General features: G+C 59.5%; 2 protein-coding genes across 3 annotated transcripts; one reads left to right on the top strand and one right to left on the bottom strand.

Annotated features, from left to right (window-relative positions):
- The first annotated feature begins 124 nt into the window (after nucleotides 1-124).
- LMF2 (lipase maturation factor 2) lies at nucleotides 125-5,014 on the top strand. Of its 2 annotated transcripts, XM_082666145.1 has the most exons (15): nucleotides 125-250; nucleotides 806-1,059; nucleotides 1,211-1,239; nucleotides 1,382-1,596; nucleotides 1,671-1,849; nucleotides 2,329-2,470; nucleotides 2,624-2,749; nucleotides 2,878-2,983; nucleotides 3,057-3,153; nucleotides 3,236-3,418; nucleotides 3,555-3,723; nucleotides 3,884-3,995; nucleotides 4,068-4,164; nucleotides 4,241-4,492; nucleotides 4,854-5,014. In XM_082666145.1, the coding sequence occupies exons 1-15, from the start codon at nucleotides 157-159 to the stop codon at nucleotides 4,986-4,988; spliced, it is 2,190 nt and encodes a 729-aa protein (XP_082522271.1). In that variant the 5' UTR covers nucleotides 125-156; the 3' UTR covers nucleotides 4,989-5,014. The 2 variants fall into 2 exon arrangements, with proteins under 2 accessions (XP_082522271.1, XP_082522272.1); XM_082666146.1 differs by lacking the exon at nucleotides 4,241-4,492.
- An 8,803-nt stretch (nucleotides 5,015-13,817) lies between these two features.
- MIOX (myo-inositol oxygenase) lies at nucleotides 13,818-16,191 on the bottom strand (the record flags this gene model as incomplete). Its single annotated transcript, XM_082665814.1, is given in 11 exon segments — nucleotides 13,818-13,926; nucleotides 14,003-14,115; nucleotides 14,300-14,349; nucleotides 14,437-14,504; nucleotides 14,582-14,691; nucleotides 14,820-14,887; nucleotides 15,041-15,203; nucleotides 15,281-15,361; nucleotides 15,555-15,635; nucleotides 16,061-16,098; nucleotides 16,101-16,191. Coding segments are annotated over 11 exon segments (972 nt in total).
- Nucleotides 16,192-18,856: the final 2,665 nt, after the last annotated feature.

Genomic DNA, 18,856 nt, shown 5'->3' with positions numbered 1-18,856 from the left:
GACGCCCCGGAGGCGGGGCATGCGTGGGGACGGGGCCTGCGTCTGCGTGGGGCGGGGTGGGGCTTGCAGCTGCCGCCGGCTGGGCGGGGCGGGGCGGGGCGGGGCGGACTGGACCGGACCCTGGGATCCAGTCCATCCCGCAGCAGCGTAGCGGATATGGCTGGCTCCCGGCTCCCGCGGCAGCTCTTTCTCCAGGGCGTGGCCGCCGTCTTCATGTTCGCCTTCGCTTCTCTCTACATGCAGATCCCGGGTGAGGGCGCCGAAGGCGGACCCCCCCACCAACCCGCGCCCTGTGACCCCTCATCTCCCCACCCGACACTCCAATGCCTGGGGGCGGGAGTGAGGTCCAGGCCTTGATGCACGGGGTAGGGGGCTGCGGTTTGTGTCCTGCGGGCCGCGGGGGTGTGGGCAGTGGGAAGGCGTGCAAGGGTCCATTTTCAGTAGGGCTCTGGGTTCTGACCTGGGTCGGGGGGGCAGAGCCCTGAGGGGGGTGGCCCCAGACCTGGTGGGCAGGTAAGAGAACAGGCTCTGGCGTGGAGGAAGGGGGAACAGGGCCCTGCCGGGTGGAAGATCCTGACCTGGGGGAGTCGGGTAGGCCTGGGGCCTGACCTGGGTGGGGGGGTCTGGAGGGTCAGCAGGCCTTGACCTGTGAGTGGGTAGAGTCAGCAGGTCCTGACCTAGATTTGGGGGGCGGGGGTCTGCAGGGCTTGACCTGGGGAGGCGGGCCTGAAGGCCCTGACTGGTGGGAGGAGTCAAGCCTTGGAGGGCAGTGTCCAGTGCCTGGCCCTGACGTGCCCTCTCACAGGCCTGTACGGCCCTGATGGCATCCTGCCTGCACGGAGGACACTGCGGCCGCAGGGAAAGGGACGCTGGCCGCAGCTGTGGGAGACCCCAACGCTGCTGTGGGAGACTCCGCTACTGGGGCTGGACACAGCACAGGGCCTGGAGCTGCTGAGCCTGCTGGGCACCCTGCTGGCCCTGGGAGCCCTGCTGCTGCACCAGCTGCGCCACCTCCTTGTCTACCTGCTGCTCTGGGCTGCCTACCTGTCTGCCTACCAGGCAAGTGAGGGCTGCCTGCTGCCCCCTGCACCACTGGGACCCTTATCTCCAGCTCGCTCCAGGCCCGTGCGCTCTCCACCCAACCCGTGCCTCTGCCTTGCCTGCCTTTGCAGACACACCCCCTGTTCCCTGACAGCCCTTCTCCCTGCAGGTGGGCCAGGTGTTTCTTTATTTCCAGTGGTGAGTGACTATTGGGTGTGGGGCTGCAGGAGGCTGGGTGGGTGGGATGGGGTGGGGTGTGTTTGTCTCTCCTGGGAGGACCCCCTTAGGGGGGCAGCCTTGATGGGGAGGAGGTCCTTTGTGCTATTTTTTCTCCCCACAGGGATTCCCTTCTGCTGGAGACTGGCTTCCTGGCCTTGCTGGTGGCGGCTCTGAGGCTGCCCCCGCGCCACAAGCAGGCCCAGGGCAGGCTGGCAGGGGTCCCGCCCCACGAGGACCTCCCCTTCTGGCTCGTGCGCTGGCTGCTCTTTCGCCTCATGTTTGCCTCGGGTGTGGTCAAGCTGACCAGCCGTTGCCCCGCGTGGTGGGGGCTCACCGGTGAGGTCCCTGTCTGGACATGGGGCAGTCTTGGGGGCTCTGCCCAGCCCTGACCACCCGCCTGTCACCCGCAGCCCTCACCTACCACTTCGAGACTCAGTGCTTGCCCACGCCCGCCTCCTGGTTTGCCCACCATCTGCCCGTCTGGCTGCACAAGCTCGGCGTGGTGGCCACTTTCCTCATCGAGATTGCAGTGCCCCCTCTGTTCTTCGCTCCAGTTCGCCGCCTGCGCTTGGCTGCCTTCTACTCCCAGGTGAGTGGGGTCCTTAGCCGTCAGGAAGCCAGGCAGAACGTGGCCTTCCTCTGCACTGCCCAGAGGGTCCCACTGGGGATGGGGTGTCTGCTGCCAGCAGTCAGAAAGGCCTCATGGGCAGAGGAGCGAGTCAGCCTGAGGTTGAGGGTATGCCTGTGGGGCGGGGCTGCAGCCTCGCTGGAGGATGTCCATCTTGGGTCAGCAGGGGAAGGTGGGGAAGGGCCACCGCACGAGGCGTGCCGAGCTCGGGTTTTCTCCAGGTGGTGGTGGGGAGCCGTGGAAGTTGTGAGCCCAGGGGGAGGACAGGCGGAGTGGGAAAACAGAGGTCTGCGTGCGGTGACGAGGAGGGCACAGGGGCCTGCAGGAGAGATCTAGGTGGGGCGGGGCGGGGGGGATGGTGCAGAGGGGCCTGGAAGTAGGCTCTGAAGGGCCCGGGAAGGGGGCGGCGCCTGCAAGCTCTGAGTCCAGCCCCTCCCCAGGTCTTGCTGCAAGTCTTGATTATCGTCACTGGCAATTACAACTTCTTCAACTTGCTCACGCTGGTGCTCACCACTGCCCTCCTGGATGATGCACACCTGGCCGCCGCGTCTGGCAACAGCCGCCGCAAGAAGACGCCCACCTGTGAGTGTCAGCTTGTCCCAGACAGACAGCCATCCTCACCCCTGCTGCCTGCCAGCCCCCCGCAAGTGACCCTGCTCTAGCTCCGCCCCAGCCCCCTGGCCGTAGACCCTCCAGCCCTGTTCCCGACCGACCCATGACCTCCTTGCCCTGCAGCCTGGCCCAAGGCCCTGCTGGCCCTGCTGCTGGAGCTGGCCGTCTATGGGCTGCTGGCCTGCGGCGTGGTGCACTGCTTTGGCCTGGAGGTGGACTGGAAGCAGCGCACTGTTCACTCCAAGACCAGTGAGTGCCAGCTAGGGGCTCAGAGGGCAGAGGCTGGGCCATCCCTCCTCATGCCCCCTTCCTTCCTTCCACAGCCTTCGCCTTCCACCAGTTTTCCCATCCCTCCTCACGCCCCCTTCCTTCCACAGCCTTCACCTTCCACCAGTTCTCCCAGTGGCTGAAGATGGTGACCCTACCCACCATGTGGCTGGGTGCAGCCTCCCTTGCCTGGGAACTGCTGACCGCCCTCTGGAGGTACATGGTCTAAGGGGGTGGGGTAGGGCTGTGCAGAGCAGGCCTGACTGCGCTTCTGTCCCCTGCCCCCCAGGTGGACCCAAGTGCGAGGGTGGCTGCAGAAATTCTGTGCTGCAGTCCAGCTGTCCATCTTCGGCACTGCCACGGTGGCCCTGTTCACGATCAGCCTGGTGAGTAGTCCCTTGCGGCCGGGGTAGGGGGTCGGGAGAGGGCTGGAAGGTCATTGCTGAGCCTCTGCCTACCTGTGTCTAGGTGCCGTACTCCTACATGGAGCCCTCGACCCATGGGCGCCTCTGGACTGGGGCCCACCGCCTGTTTGGCACCGTGGAGCACCTGCAGCTGGCCCACTCCTATGGCCTCTTCCGCCGGATGACTGGTCTGGGTGGACGGCCCGAGGTGGTGCTCGAGGGCAGCTATGACGGGCACCACTGGACGGTGAGAGCTCCCTGGGGCCCCTGTCTGGGGCACCTGGCGGGCTCCACAGGGCTGGGGAGCCCACTGGCGTGGCGTTGGGGGGAAGAGCCGGGAACCAGGTCCTGCTGACAATGCTAAACCTCACTCTGCCCAGCAGGAAATCGAGTTCATGTACAAGCCGGGTAACGTGAGCCGGGCGCCCCCCATTGTGGTGCCCCACCAGCCGCGCCTCGATTGGCAGATGTGGTTCGCGGCCCTGGGCCCGCACACGCACAGTCCCTGGTTCACAAGCCTGGTCCTCCGCCTGCTGCAGGGCAAAGAGCCAGGTGAGGCTGGGCCGTGGGGCGGAACCTATAGGGAGGTCTGGGGGGACCTGCGGGGGCAGGGCTGCTGGAGGTGTCGCCGGGAGGGGCGGGGCCTGGTGGGGGCTGGGGGGGCGGGGCCGCGGGGAGGGCCCGGGCTGAGCGAGCTCCCCGCCCCTCGCAGTGATCCGCCTCATCCAGAACCACGCGCCCAGGTACCCCTTCCACAAGCAGCCGCCCACTTACGTGCGAGCCCAGCGCTACAAGTACTGGTTCTCGAAGCCCGGGGAGCAGGGGTAAGGCCGGGCGCCAGGCGGGGGTGCGGGGCCTGCGCGCTGGCGCCGCCTGAGTGCCCCGTGCTGTTGCAGCCGGTGGTGGCGACGCCAGTGGGTGGAGGAATTTTTCCCGTCCGTGTCCCTGGGGGACCCGACGCTGGACACGCTGCTCCGCCAGTTTGGCCTTCAGGTGGGAAGGCGTCACCCAGCCTGGGGTGGGCGGCAGGGATGGGCCCAGGCCTTACTCCACCCCCCCCGCCCCCCAGGACAAGAGCCCGCCCCGGGCCCGCAGCTCCAGCAGCACCCTGGCTCAGGCGCTGCGCTGGATGCGGAAACAGCTGTCTGCCCTGGAGGCCCCTGCCCTGCTCTGGGGGCTCCTCGGAACCGTGGGGGCCATTAGGGTCATGCAGGCCCTACTGGGCCCCCAGTCCTCCCCTCGGGCCAAGGAGGAGAAGCACAGGCCAGCCCCCCCAGAGGACTCGGTGGCCGCCAGCAAACAAGCTTCCCCAGCCCCCGACGTAAGCAGCGGTTCCCAGACCCCTCGGCGGAAAAAGTAGGCCCATTCTGTCAGCCACACGTCCGGAGAGGGTCAGGGTCCCGGCTCGTCTCTGGCCTTCTGCATCAGGGTGTGGCCCAGCCACCGTGCCTTAGCCAGCTGCCACGCAGACGCAGGTTGGGGTGCTGCCCTGTGGGGCAGGCGCTGGCTGCCCTTTTGCTTCGAGGGCCCATTCGTCCACCCACGCTAACCACGTCCCATCCCAGGGCATTCTCTGGCCTGATGGCTGGCCCAGGAGGCCCGTGTGTGACTTGACCCAGGGTCCTTCCCAGGACATTGTAATCAGGGCTGTGGGAGGTCCTTCCCTTTTGCTCCCACCGTAGGGGTCCGAGCCTGATGCCGCTGACGCGAGCTCCTGCATGGGAAGGGATGAGGCTGCCCTGCTGTGGGAGAGGAGGAAAGACGACCCTGAGGTCACCTCCACAGCAGCCTGTCCTGTCATTTGGATCCGTGAATGAATAAAGGCAGTTCGTGTTTGATCCTGCGCCTGCCATTTCCTTCCCACTGGGGAGCCTGAGGGCAGTGGGCCGTCCCTGCCCTTGACAGTGGACACGGGCCAGATACTGTCTGGCTGATCGCTGACCAGTCTTCCTGGGTGCCTTTGCTGTGCGGTCCTCAACATTCTCGTTTATGAAATGGACGCAAGTGTGTGAGCTGGTGCTGCCTGAGGCCCTGAGCCTCAGTGCCGCACAGCCTGGCCGGCCTGTCAGCTCTACATGTCAAGGCCGCGAGGTTGGTGCTGGAATGTGGGGGCCTGAAACCATCTTGAGGACTGGAGAATTCACCAGAACGCAGCCCCTTCCCACTCTCCTGCTCCTGCTTCCTCATCTCAGGGCAGAACTGAAGGGTCAGCACACTGGCCCTTGCCTAGGCAGGGGTGGAGGAGACATGAGGGAGGGAACTCGTCAGGCCCGTGACAGCGGAATGGGGCGTGGGTTGGGAGAGCAAGGAGGAACAGGCCCTGGACCGGGGGCGGAAGAGGGAGGATGCGTATGACCACCTGTGTTCTGACCACTTCCTGGGAGCAGCAGATGAAGGCACTGTCCAGGTTTTGGTTTGGAGATCGGTTGTCAATCAGGAAGTCACTGCCTCCCCTGTGTCTGGCTCTGCCCTCAGCCCCTACCCCTCATGCTCTCACCTCACAGACCCCTGGAGAGCCCCCCAGTGTGCCCAACCCCTCCCCCCAAGTCACTGAGCCCCCCCGACTGACCGAGGTAGACAGTGCTCCACGCTCAGCCCGTGCCCACTGTCACACATGGCTCAAGGGGACCTGTGACCTGAGCCTTCGGATGCTCCTAGACACAATTAAATGACCTGTAAGTTGACCTTTGGCTTAAGACGGTACATAACAGCCCACGGACTTCCCTGGTGGTCAGATAGTTGAGAATCCGCCTTCCAACGCAGGGGGTTCGGGTTCAACCCCTGGTCCGGACACTAAGATCCCACATGCCACAGGGCAACTAAGCCCGCACACTGCAACTAGAGAGCCTGCACGCCACGGCAAAAGATCCCGCATGCCGCAACTAAGACCCGACAGAGCCATAAATGAATATTTTTTAAAACGAGCAAAAATCAACGGAATAGAAAGCAATAAAGAAAACAAAACAAAACAAAGACAGTACAGTTGGCCCTCTGTATCCTCAACTTCCGCATCCACGGACTCAACCACCCTCGGGTTGAAAATAATCGAAAAAAATTCCGGAAAGTTCCAGAACACAAAACTTGAATTGGCTGCACAATCAACAACTATTTACATAGCATTTCCCTTGTATTAGGTATTATAAGTAATCTAGAGACTATTTAGAGTGTATGGAGGATGTGTGTAAGTTTACGCAAACACTACACCATTTTATGTAAGGGAATTGAGCATCCGTGGATTTTGGTATCTGGGGGGATTCCTGGAACCAATCCCCCTTGGATACGGAGGGACAGCTGTAATATAACAGTTTCAACTATATATATATTTAAACTGTAATATATTTAAAATTTAAAAATCTGTTCTTTAGGCTTTTAAGCTCAGTGTATGAATGTCTGTTGGAGTGGGGTGGGGGAGGTGTTTTGTTTTCCATAACAGCTTTGAGATGTAATTCACGTGCCATACAACTCACCCACTTCAAGGACACAGTTCAGTGGCTTTCAGTAGATTCCGACTTGTGCATCAATCACCACAGTCAATTTTAAAACCTTTTAATCATCTCAAGAAGGAACCCTGTTCTGCCTAGCTGGCGTCTTCCAACCCCTCCTTCCCATGACCTCAGCAACCACTGATCTACTTTTTGTCTTCGTGGAGTTAGCTATTCTGGACACCATGTAAATAGAGTCATACAATTTGTGCCCTTATATGTCTGGCTTCTTTCACGTAGCATAATATTTTCAAGGTATATCTGTGCAGTAGCCTGTGTCAGAACTTCATTCCTTTTTATGGCTGAATAATATTCCATTGTATGTTTATGCCACATTTTGTCCATTGATCCATCACTAGACATTTGGGTTATTCTCACATTTCGGCTGTTGTGAATAATGTTGCTGTGAACGTGGGTGCACAAGTATCTGTTTGAGTCCCTGCTTTCAGCTCTTTTGGGTGTATACCTAGAAGTAGAATTGCAGGATCACGTGGCAGTTTTATGGTTAACTTTTTGGGGAGCCACCAGCCTTCATCACAGCGGCTGCATCTTTTAAATTTTACGTTCCCTCTGGCAGTGTACCAAGGTTCCCGTTTCTCCACATCCTCACTAACACTTGTTATTTTCCCGTTTTTGATAAAAGCCGTCCTCATGGGTAAGAAATAGTATCTCAAAGTGATTTGTTTTTGTTTTGTTTTGTCTTCTTTATTTTTGGCTGCGTTGGGTCTTCGTTGCTGCGTGCGGGCTTTCTCTAGTTGCGGCGAGCGGGGGCTACTCTTCGTTGTGGTGCACGGGCTTCTCGTTGCGGTGGCCTCTCTTGTTGCCGAGTGTGGGCTGTAGGCGCGTGGGCTTCAGTAGCTGTGGCACATGGGCTCAGTAGTTGTGGCTCACGGGCTGTATAACGCAGGCTCAGTAGTTGTGGTGCACGGGCTTAGTTGCTCCACGGCACGTGGGATCTTCCTGGACCAGGGCTCGAACCCGTGTCTCCTGCATTGGCAGGTGGATTCTTAACCACTGCACCACCAGGGAAGCCCTCAAAGTGGTTTTGATTTGCATTTGCCCAATGGCTAATGACGTTGAGCATATTTTCATGTGCTTATTGGCCATTTGTATATCTCCTTTGGAGAACTGTCTATCCAAGTCCTTTGGCCCCCACCCCTTTTCTTTTTTGGCCTCGCCATGTGGTGTGCTGGATCATTATTCCCAGATCAGGGATCAAAGCCACTCCCCCTGCCGTGGAATTGTGGAGTTTTAACCACTGGACTGCCAGGGGAGTCCCTCACACTGTTTTGATTACTGTAGGTTTAGAGTGAGTTTTGAAATTGGGAAGTGTGAGTCCTTCAGCTTTATTGTTTTTCAAGATTGTTTTGCTATTTGGGATCCCTTGAAATTTTAGAATGGATGTTTTTATTTCTGCAAAAAAAAAAAGTGCCATTGGAATTTTGATAGCGATTGCATGGAATCTGTAGCTCACTTTGATAGTAGTTTGACCCTTAAACAGCGCTGAGGTTGGGAACACCAACACTCACCAACTGAAAATCCGAGGGTAACCTCACAGTTTGCCGTCCACATCCGAGGTTCCAAATCCACAGGTTCAACCTACCGAGGGTCATGTGGTGCTGTAATACGTATTTAGTGAAAAAAAATCCACATACCAGTGGACCGTGCAGCTCAAGCCGGAGTTGTTCGAGGGTTAACTGTATTGTCTTCTTAACAGTAGTGAGTCTCCCAATCCATGTACTTTCATTTTCTCTCTTCTATCTAACTCTAGCAGGTTTTAGCAACAACTCTGAAGGGTTCCATTTATAAATTTTAAATGCCTAAAATATTCTAAGTGCTTTATAAATTTAATTTATTTTCTAACTGTTCAGTCATCTGACGCAACACAATCTTCCCAAGCTTCAAAAAAACCCCATAAATGAATAAACATACAAATGCAATGAGCCAGTAATTCACGTGAACTTCCCTTTACCAAGAGTAAACTTACTGAGATTGACCAGAGGCAAAACCTTACCATAGCCTGGCCTGGTGAGGACATACAGTGCCGGGTCCCAGGGCTGACTCCGGAGTCCAGTGGGCTCCTGGGCGAGCACCAAGTTTCTCCCCTTCTTGGCTTCCAAAAGGAAAGGTGGGAGAGGAAGTGCAGCCCAGCCTCCCACCCAGACTCGTGGAAAGGCAGAGCCTCTGTCCACAGGAAGAGTTCCGACACCCACCCGCTTGGGTACCCAGGCCCCTGATGAGTCCATCTTTCTGATTCACACTCCCTCCCCACACCCACACAACGTTCCACTAACGCAAGGCAGCCACTCTACATCTCACTCGAAACCCCTTGCTCATGCCAGGTGGGGAGGCACCCACATCACTTCCAGGCTCCAGTTGGACACCCACCCATGAGCTCAGTACAGTCGCATCTCGAAATTCTACATCTCACATCTCATTGAACGGTGAAGGTAGCCTCCAGAAGATGTTTGAAGGACAGCAAGGAAAAAATACGGCTTGTGCTTGGTCCTGCAACAATCACGAGGCAGGGCTGGTCGGGCCTCCACGCCCACCGTCTTGAGGCAGCTGAGCCCTCGGGCCCGTCTGCAGAGGGCGCTGCCGTCTTCCACTAAGCTGGCTGCTGGACTCAGCACTGCACCTCTATGGGTCTCCAGGAGCTTGTTCCCAGTCCTCCTGGCCTCTCAGCCCTGCACCAGCAGCCCTTTCCCAGTGGAGGTCAGCCCTGGTCACGCCCCTCAGCCTTCTGCTCATTCTGCTGCCGAGGTGCTCAGAAGGGCCACGTGGCTGGCCTTGCCCAGCTCAGAGGGCTGTCTGTGGGAGGAAGCACTGCTTCCTTGAGAAGTGCATTCCACATGCAGCATCACCCGGTCACTGGGGCAGGCATCAGCGCTTCTCCAGGTGTCGTGGGTGCAGGAGTGAGAGCCACGTGCACCAGATGGCTCCCAGACACAGGGCATTTTCCACAGCCCGACTCCCAGCGGCGCCGTCTCCAAGCTGGCACCATGGCTAGAGCTTCGACTGGGGGCTCACCATTCCATCAGACCGCTGATTTGGGGTCGTGGGGTGCGAGTGGTAGTTTCTTGGGGGTTATTGCAATTTGGAATCTGAAACCTTACCAGTGAGCTTTCTGTCCTCTCCCACGTGAAAATCCATGTGTGCCTCTTGCACTCTGAATGGATATTTTTACTCAGGTGTGATTTTGGTGGGTCACATATTGGTCATTTGGAAAATCTTGGCTCAGTGAATTATGCAAATCTTCCAGATGTTGACACATTCCATCGTACAGTCTAAAAAAATCACACTCATTAATTTCACCATCCACCTTATCAGACAAATCTTTAAGTATGAGGAAGCTGTCAAGTTCACGGTGGTGGACACAAGTTTTTCCAAATCCCAATTGTTTCTTGAAAGCTAAATGTTATCATTGGCAATAAATGCTGTCATCGTTTTCCTTTGTCCATTTTTTTAAACAATAAATTTATTTACTTATTTATTTTTGGCTGTGTTGGGTCTTCATTGTTGCGCGGGGGCTTTCTCTAGTTGCAGCAAGCGGGGGCTACTCTTCAGTGCGGCACGCGGGCTTCAGTAGTTGTGGCTCACGGGCTTAGTTGCTCCACAGCATGTGGGATCTTCCCGGACCAGGGCTCGAACCCATGTCCCCCGCGTTGGCAGGTGGATTCTTAACCACTGCGCCACCAGGGAAGCCCTCAGTTTGTCCATTTTTGAGGAAATGATCACCAAATCCCCAAGGCTGAGTGACTCGGGTGTGTTTGTCAGTTGTTCTCCCGAGAAAGACTGACCCGCTGAGCTGGCAGCTGGGGCCACACCCGCTCTCCCTAGGCAGCCGTCCTGCTGTTGCCCGCACAGAACTTCCTGTCCCCCCCCCAGCTTAAAAAAGAGCTGCACTCAAGGGGGAGACTTAACAGTATCAATAGCTTTTACTACTTCATCAAAGACATTCTTGGGAATTCCCTGGCCGTCCAGTGGTTAGGACTCAGCATTTTCACTGCCGAGGGCCTGGGTTCAATCCCTGCTTGGGGAACTAAGATCCCGCAAGCCACATGGCGCCGCCCAAAAGATAAAAAAAGATATTCTTAAGTAAAACTTACCTTTTTTTAAACTGCAAGAGTGAGGACTAGACGGACAGGGCCACGACCGTTGCCCCCATTGTGACATTCTGTCACCATGGGAATGTGGGCTCAGTGAAAAGGCAATGACGTCTCTGGGTGAAAATAGCAGTGACCTCACAGGCCCCTGACAGCCTAGAGTTTCGGGGGCCGCCAGGCAGCTGCCTGCCAAGCCCTAAGGGCTGCGGTCTGGGTATAGCCACAGACTGTTTCTCTTTCAGTCCAGGCTTGAGCCTGAAATGTAGGGGTTTGAACTTACTGTTGTATTTTCTTAGGCCATCAGTGCCCTTGGAAGCAGCCACCTTCCTCTATGGTCACAGTCCCCTCGGCCTGGCCAGAGTAACAAGGCCATAATCAGCCGCTACGTGGCTAGTTAGAAGGGTGCTGGAAGGCCTGACCCAGGCCGTGGGAGTCGGCGGGCTGCAGGAGGGGCGGGTGCAGTGAGGCAGCGGTCCGGTGACAGAAAGCAGAGCAGGCTGGAGGGAAGGTCAAGCCCCTCCTCCTCTCTGCGGGCTCCTCAGCTGCCCCAGTGCCCTGAGGCTCCCAGCGGGGCCCTGGTAGACAGAAATACGGGAGCCCTGGCCCCCGCTGCCCTTCCCCCACGCTGGGGCCTTTTTGGAGATGGCCAGGTTAGGGTCTGCAGGGCCACAGAGAGGCCTGGGGACCCAGGAGCAGGGGCAAAGGTGGCCACTCCTGCTCTGCACTGAGGAGGCTCCCCCGGGGGGTTTCAGGTCCCAGAGGGGCATCTGTCCAACATCCCCCTGCCCAGCTCTGGGGCTCATGCTTCTCTTCCCCACCCCAGCCTCTTCCCTGCTCCCAGGAAGGCTGAGAGGCCCCGTTGCCCACACCCAGTCTAGGCTCAGAGCCCCCTGCACCCCACAAGCAACTCTAGGGAGGGACCCCCTTGGCACCCTGCACCTGCCCTGCCTGAGCTCAAAGGCTGAGAGGGGGCCGCGGCTGGGAAGGCTGCCCAGGGACGGTGCGAGGGAGCCCAGGGCAGGCAGGAATTCTCCAGAAGGAAGCACAGCGAGTGGAGGAGAGCTTGGGCAAAGCCTCTTGACGCACTCGAGCCCGTCCTCTCCTGACACCAGCGCACAGAGGGGCTGGGGTACACAGGGAGGGCCTGGGTGGGGTTTGAGCGGAACGGGAGGGTCTGACCGTGCAGCAGCCTGGACAAGGCAGGGGGAGCAGCGGGCAGTGCCACCTTTCGTGGCTACAACCAGTGGACATTCAAGAAGTGACTGGGTCTTCAGCCCCAGCACGTGGATTTGTAATACCACCTCCCACTCAGCAAAATCAAGGCTCCTTGGAGAAAGGGCCAATTCTACGTCTAGGGCAGCCTCTGTGGTAAACTGGAAAATGGCCCCCAAAGATGTCCACATCCGATCCCTGGAACTTGTGAGTGTAACCTTACTTGGAAAAAGCATCTTGCAGATATAATTATGGACGTTGAGATGAGGAGGTCATCCTGGATAGTCTGGGTGGGCACTAAATACCATCACAGGTGTCTTTATAAGAGGGGCAGAGGGAGACAGACACATCGAAACGGAGCTGCGTGAAGACAGAGAAGAGACAGCCATCCACCAGCCAGGGTGCGTTGGTGTCACCTGAGGCTGGATCTTCCCGGAGCCTCCGGCGGGGGCACTGCTGACACATTGATCTCAGGCTTCTGGCTTCCTTCCAGCACTTGAGAGAATAAACTTCTGTTGTTTTAAGTCACCAAGCTTGTGATAATTTGTTACAGCAGACACAGGAAACAGTCGGGCGTCTTGTTACACCAGACGCGGCAAGACATCCCAGAGACCCTTGCAATGGTCAGAAGCAGCCAGGGGCCCACAGGAAAGACCCTCCCCAACCCTGTCTGAGCACCAGTAAGAATAACTCACTGAGGCGCAAATATGCTGAAATCTACGCGTTCTTGATTCAAAAACAGACAACTTGATCATGTTTGAAGGATGCTAGGGAACCAGCTCTTGCAGAACGGTAAATTAAGAGAGAGACAGGAGCATTTACTTCCCTTTCCTCCATAAACAGGAACCAGACAGCACCAGGGGAGCTGCTCTTCACTGGGGGCTCTACCAGGTGAGTGAGGATGGAACTGGAGCCTTGCTGTTCTCACTCTATCCGGTGGAGGGTGTTCTTAGACCTGAACTGCCGCACAGCAGCTTCTGACAACACGGGAAACAGCGGGGCTTCCTGATAAAGCACAGCCCCCGCCTCTAGGGCACACCTGCCCTCAACAAGTCAAACCTGAATCTGACTAAGCCTCTAAATTTATTTACCAGTTAGCAAGAAAGACCGAGGAAAGTATACTGATAGATACCATGGGGACGCAACCAGCAAATCCCAACAGGAAGTCCCTAGACACATGAGCCACTTTCTTCAAAGGAATAAACCGCTAGTAGAGGGAAGGCTGACGCTGAACTGCAGCATGAGGGGTGCACACTTGGGGGACGAAAGCACAAGGAAAAGAAGGTGATTGTCGGCCAAGGTGAGGGCTGCACCCTGGGGCCCACGGAGGGTTTCTTGGCGTGTTTTCGTGGGTCGTGTTCATGGCAGTTAACCTGAGCATTTATCATGATGTTTCCTGTAGTGCGTTCTTCTAGCTATCAGGTATTTTGTATTGTCATCTTTAAGGGGACTGAGCCCAGAGGACTCAGTGGCTGTTTTCAGAATGTGGAGGTGGGCAGGGTGACCCCAGGTTCTGACGCCAGAGCTGGAGGACGAGCAAGATGCTTATGGCGGCAGAAATGGCCGGGCACGCGTGTCCACGAGATCGCGGACTTGCCTGTCCCGCCCCCGCCCCCCCAAGTGACTGCCCTGCCACGACACGCCTCGGTCTCAGTGAGGGTTTGAGGGTCAGACTCACGAGCTGCTTCAAAGTCTTTATTGCAACCGGGGAGAGGGGCCAACGGGGCAGGGAATGCAGGTGGGTATGTGGGGTCCCCTAGAAAGGCCAGGGTGGGTCGTCACTGTGCCTGACAGTGGCTGTCACCCCAGGGCACCCAGCTGGGTGTGGGCAGGGTGGGCAGGCCGGTCACCAGTGGAGGACACCGGGGCAGTACTTGTCAATGAGCCCCTGGTAGTAGGGCCGCAGCTTGTCCACATCTGGCAGGTCAGAGCTCTTGGTGTAGAGATCGAACTTGCTGCAGCGCAGAGGGACAGTGCCTCATGAAGCCCCGGGTCCCCTCCCCCGCCTCCCCCCCACGGGCACGAGCATACTTGAACTCCTGCACCCAGGGCAGCATGGCCAAGTCCTGCTCGTCGCACAGCTGCTGGTAGTCGCCGCCCGTATGCCACGGGTAGAAGGAGTGGAACCGGACGATGTAGAAGGCCTGGGGCAGGAGGAGCCGCACCCCACGCTCCAGGCGGGGCTGGGCTGGGCTGCGCTGGGGTGACCTGGACTAGGCTGGGCCGGGCTGGGCTGGACTGGGGTGAACTGGACTAGGCTGGGCCAGGCTGGGCTGGACTGGGCTAGGCTGGGCGGGGTTCTTGGTTTGGCTCCTCCCCCACACCTACCTCCAGTGGGAGGGAGAATTTGTTGAACTTCATCATCTGGTACATGTACTCTGGGGGAGAGAGGGTGTCACCACCAGGCACCCAGAGGCGTGGCCCCCACTGCAGTCCCCACTGTTGCTGTCTCTAACTGGCCTCACCGTCATGGCCCCAGGACATGAGGACGTTCTCGAGCCCACAGTGGGGCTGGTACATGCCAAGCTCTGTGCTGCAGGGAGAGACAGAGGGTGAGGGGGGCTCAGAAACACCCTGCAGAGGGGAGGGCCAATGGCGAGGGAAGCATACCTGTACAGAGGGTCCTGGAGGTCAGGGTTGTCCTGGAAGGTAGAGTCCCAGAAAAGCACAGAGCTTTGGGGACGGCAGCCAACTGGGAAGGTGTCTCCAACGACTGCCCACTGGGGAGGGACAGGCAACGGTGGGTGGGCCTGACTGGCCTGCCCACCAAGTAGGTGTCCAGAGCAGAGCCCAGAGCCGAGGCTGCCCTGGGCCCCGCCCTGCCCACCCCCTCCACCCCTCTCCTCACCTGGGGCTCCCCTGCCAGAGCCAGGACCTTCCCCAGGTCATGCAGGAGCCCGGCGAGGTGGAACCAGTCTGGGGGAGAGAGAGGGGCAGGGCAGGCTAGAGGGGGTGCAGGGGCCAGGGCAGAGGGACAACCTTGGGGCTGGGGTGGGGGGCAGGGCCTGCTGGGAGAGGGCCGGACCTCCACCCTCCCCCACCACCAGCCGGGGCGGGTGGGGAGCACACCCTTGTCGGGATGGGCCTTCCGGATGCCCTCGGCCGTCTGGAAGGCGTGGAAGGAGTTGGGGAAGTCCACGTCGGGGTCCGACTCGTCCACCAGCGCATCCAGCATGTCCACAGCCTCCATGACAGTCATTCTCTTATAGGAGAAGCTCCCAAACTGGGCATGCTGGGCCAGTAAGGGAGAGGTCAGCGTAGCCCCAGCGTCGGCCCTCGGGGGGTTCGGGTTGGGAGTCTTCCAGCTACCTTCCTCCTGACGAAGTCCACGGTCTGCCACGTGTGCATAAGCTTGTAGGTGGTGAAGACACGGTCCAGGAGAGGGCCGGACTGCAAGGCAGAAGGTCAGCCAGGCGGCTCGCCAACCCCTGCCCGTCACACCCAGGGGGCCACTGCCTCCCAATCCCAGGCCTGGCCCCGCGAGACGTGAACGGGGTATCCCCAGGGTGGCCCCTGGAGCTGTGCAAGGGGACAGGTGCTGCCCTTCCCAGGGGCGCAGTTAGGGGCGGCCGCAGGTGCTCACCATGTAGTTTCGGAAGCTGCCCCTGTCTTTGGCCGCCTCTGGCCCCATATCAGGCCGGTAGACCAGGGAAGGGTCTGGGTCCTGGTTGGGTGGGGGAGTGAACCCATTTCACCACAATGCCAGCCCCGTGAGGGAGGGAGGACATCCCCAAGGGGGTACGAGGCTGTCAGACGCAGTGGGCGCCCCAGGGCACAGCCCCTCCCAGCACAGGCGCGTGGGTGCTCCAGGCTCCTGGTGTCCTTATCTGCAGGGTGGATGCCGAGGATGCCTGCTTCCCCAGTGATGCACGGCTCTGGCAGCACCCCTACCCGGCATCTCCTTCTCAAGACCTGGGTCCGCAGGGAGCCCAGGGGTTGGGCCGACGACCCTTGCCCCAGCTAGACCACGACAGGAAGGAGGGAGACCTTTGACCCAGATGAGCGGGCGGCAGAAACCCGCTGGGAGAGGGCATGGTGCTGCTGCCTCTTCCCCGGGGGAGCAGCCCGTGCGGGGTCCGGGGTACTCACCACAGCCACCTTCATCCTGAGAGGGGGCAGAGCTCCACAGGCCCGGGTGCCCGTATATATGCCCACAGGTTACATAAGTGACCGGACACCACCCAGCCCCTTGGCCTTGGCCCTCGGTAATGAGTGACCATCCACCCTCCTCCTGGCCTCTGAGAGTTAATGTGTCAGCACAGAAGCAGCCCCAGCGTCCCGGTCCCCCCCACCCCCCCCCCACCGCCAGCCAACCTCAGCGTCCCTGGAGCAACTGACCTGCCTGGGGGGTCGAGGCTGCTCTGTAGCCAGACTCCCACTCCTGCTTCCCAAGCTTTAAACACCTCCATGCCCCAGGCGGTAGGCCCCTCCCAACACCCTATCATCCCCAGGCACCTGGGATTTGGGGCGGGGCGGGGCGGGGCTTATTTCAGAAAGTCATTTTGACACTTGTTAAAATGGGATAGAAGACTTTATTCACGTTTTCCTAGAAGGGAGAGGTCGGACTCCACTCTGAACACAGAGTAAATCCCCAGCACAGTCAGCTGGGGATTTACAGCCACCAGGCAGGGAGGGGGCCTGGGGTGGGCTGGGTGGGCAGGGGTCAGGAGGGAAGATAGCCAGAGGAGAGACATCAAGGGTGGGGGCGCTCTTGCTAAACCCCAGGATTCTGTCAAGGGTGTGATTCTCGCTAATACTGGGCGAGGCTGGAGCCTTGGGCTCACGTTTGGTCCAGGGGGTCTTTGTCAGGCTCTTGGGGCGAGGGGCTCCATCTCGAGTCAGGGCAGAGATGAATTCACAGCGCTGGTCATGTGCGGGCTGAGTTAGGCAGTGAGGACACAGCAGGGACCGCACCACCTGGAGCTGACGGTCCCGTCACTGGAAAGAGGCCGGCGCTCTGGCGAAGGACGGGCACCGAGCGCCGTCAGGGTGAGTGGGACGGGAGAGGGCAGTGGGCGAGGTGCTGGGCACTCCGCGAGGCGCCTCCTGCCCACGCTGAGAATCAACCAGGCCCCACTTAAAACGGCAAAGTGATTTCGGCCCGTGTGAGCCCATAGCGCCTCCAGCTTCCCAGGTGCACGTGCATCCCTCACGCACTTTTGAGGTTGGTTTCCTCTGCCTCCTCCCGCTGGAATCTCGGTCCCTGGGGGCGGGGGACAGGGTTTATTCGCTGTTTCCACAAGTGCTCAGAAAATACTGGCTGCAAGGATGGAGAGGGGCCTGGGGAGGTGGGATGCGGGCTGGAACCATGACCCCAAAGCAGGTGGTGGCTTGCAAGGATGGAGAGGGGCCTGGGGAGGTGGGGTGGGGGCTGGAACCATGACCCCAAAGCAGGTGGTGGCTTGGACCAAGAGAAGGGACAAAGGGCCGGCCGGTGGATCCAGATGAGGCAGGAGAGGGAGGGGCAGCGGGTGGGGGAGCTGGGGGGCTGCCACCAGGCCTCCAAGTGGGGTGTCAGATAGGCAGCCAGGACACGGTCTGGAGCTCAGGGGCCATGTGGACCACAGTGCGATGCTGTGACCATGGCGGGCAACCCTAAGGAAAAACAGCCCAAGGCTCAGGCAGCACCTGGGCAAGGGCACCAGGTGGTGCAATCCTGGGGGCCTCCTGGCAGTCTGCGTTGCCACAAGGAGGGTGCAGTGTGGGGTGGTGTTCTGGCAGGGGGAGCATCCCGCGTGGAGAACCAGACCGCAAGGGACTTTACCCCAGGGCCGAGGCCAGGGAGGATCTGGGCCGAGCTGAGCTCCTGACTCTCCCTAACTCGACCCTCCCGGAGCCCTCCTCTTCCTTACCCCCCAGTCCCCCTGGCCCTGTGCCATAGCCCACCCTCCCTGCCTGCTCTACACCCCTCGGTGGCCACAGGCTCCCAGCTCTGAGGCCCAGCCTGCCGCCCATCCAGCCCCCACGCACACACCTGTTCCAGCCTCCCCCCAACATCCACGCCTCCCCTGGGCTCAGGGCCTGGGCGCTCTCGGCTCCTCCCCCGGGGCCCCTGCTGTCCTCAGTTCATCTCCCCAGCCTGAACTATTCCCACGGGGCCTGGTGGAAGGAAGGGGAGCCCTGAGCTGGAAGAGCAAGCGCAAGGGTGGGAGGCCAGATGGCGCGTCCAGGAGCCTCCCGCCCTTAGGGGGCCCCCGGGGGGCTGAGGGGCAGGCCTGCCAGCGACCCAGGGTATGGGCTCTGTGGATGGGCACTGCAGGGACCGCAGGCGCCTCCCTGATCTCTGGCTGCAGAGCTGGGATAAAGGCATGCTGTCTTCACAGGGTGGCTGAGAGGGTGACATGGCAAACATCGACAAATTAAGTGCTGTATGAACATTTGTTAAATAACGGAAACCACATTTCTGAACCCGTGAGGCATTGGGCGCCAGTACTACAGGACTAGCAAAAGGCTCTGGTGTCACAGCACTTAAAGCCCCTCCCCCTCCCCCGTGGCGGGTGGGGGGTGGGGGCAGACACACACCAAGAACTCCGCCCCCTGGCTGTGGACTTGTTCTTCAGATAATTTGAGGCCAGTCCCCTCCCCCAGGCTCCTGGCAAGCCTGCTCCAGCCTCCTGTTGTCCCCACGCCGGGCAGGATGGGGCTCAGGGAGCCCCTGTGGCCCGCGGGGCCCCAACCCCTGTTCGGCCATCCCTACCCACCTTGAGGTGGTGGTGCTTCCACCTTAACTGAGAGATTTGGGCTGGGAGATTTGCCCCGCCCCACTCCCACCCTGCCCTAGGGAGTGGGAAGGGTGTTCTGCCCTGCTCTGCCCCAGAACCCCTGCACCCTTTCCCCAGCTACCCTCAGGGCACCCAGGCAGGGAGTCTGCATCGTGACCTTGGG

This window comes from Grampus griseus (assembly GCF_964374135.1).
Source record: "Grampus griseus genome assembly, chromosome: 11".
NCBI lineage: Eukaryota > Metazoa > Chordata > Mammalia > Artiodactyla > Delphinidae > Grampus > Grampus griseus.
Note: the sequence above shows the minus strand (reverse complement) of the source record. Positions and strands in the feature narration are given on the sequence as shown.

Bases quoted from the DNA above. Each gene is read 5' to 3' on its own strand.
- LMF2 (XM_082666145.1), top strand. From the start codon at position 157: ATGGCTGGCTCCCGGCTCCCGCGGCAGCTCTTTCTCCAGGGCGTGGCC. The intron at 3,724-3,883 runs GTGAGGCTGGGC...CGCCCCTCGCAG, and splicing joins GCTGCAGGGCAAAGAGCCAG to TGATCCGCCTCATCCAGAAC. The intron at 4,165-4,240 runs GTGGGAAGGCGT...CCCGCCCCCCAG, and splicing joins TCCGCCAGTTTGGCCTTCAG to GACAAGAGCCCGCCCCGGGC.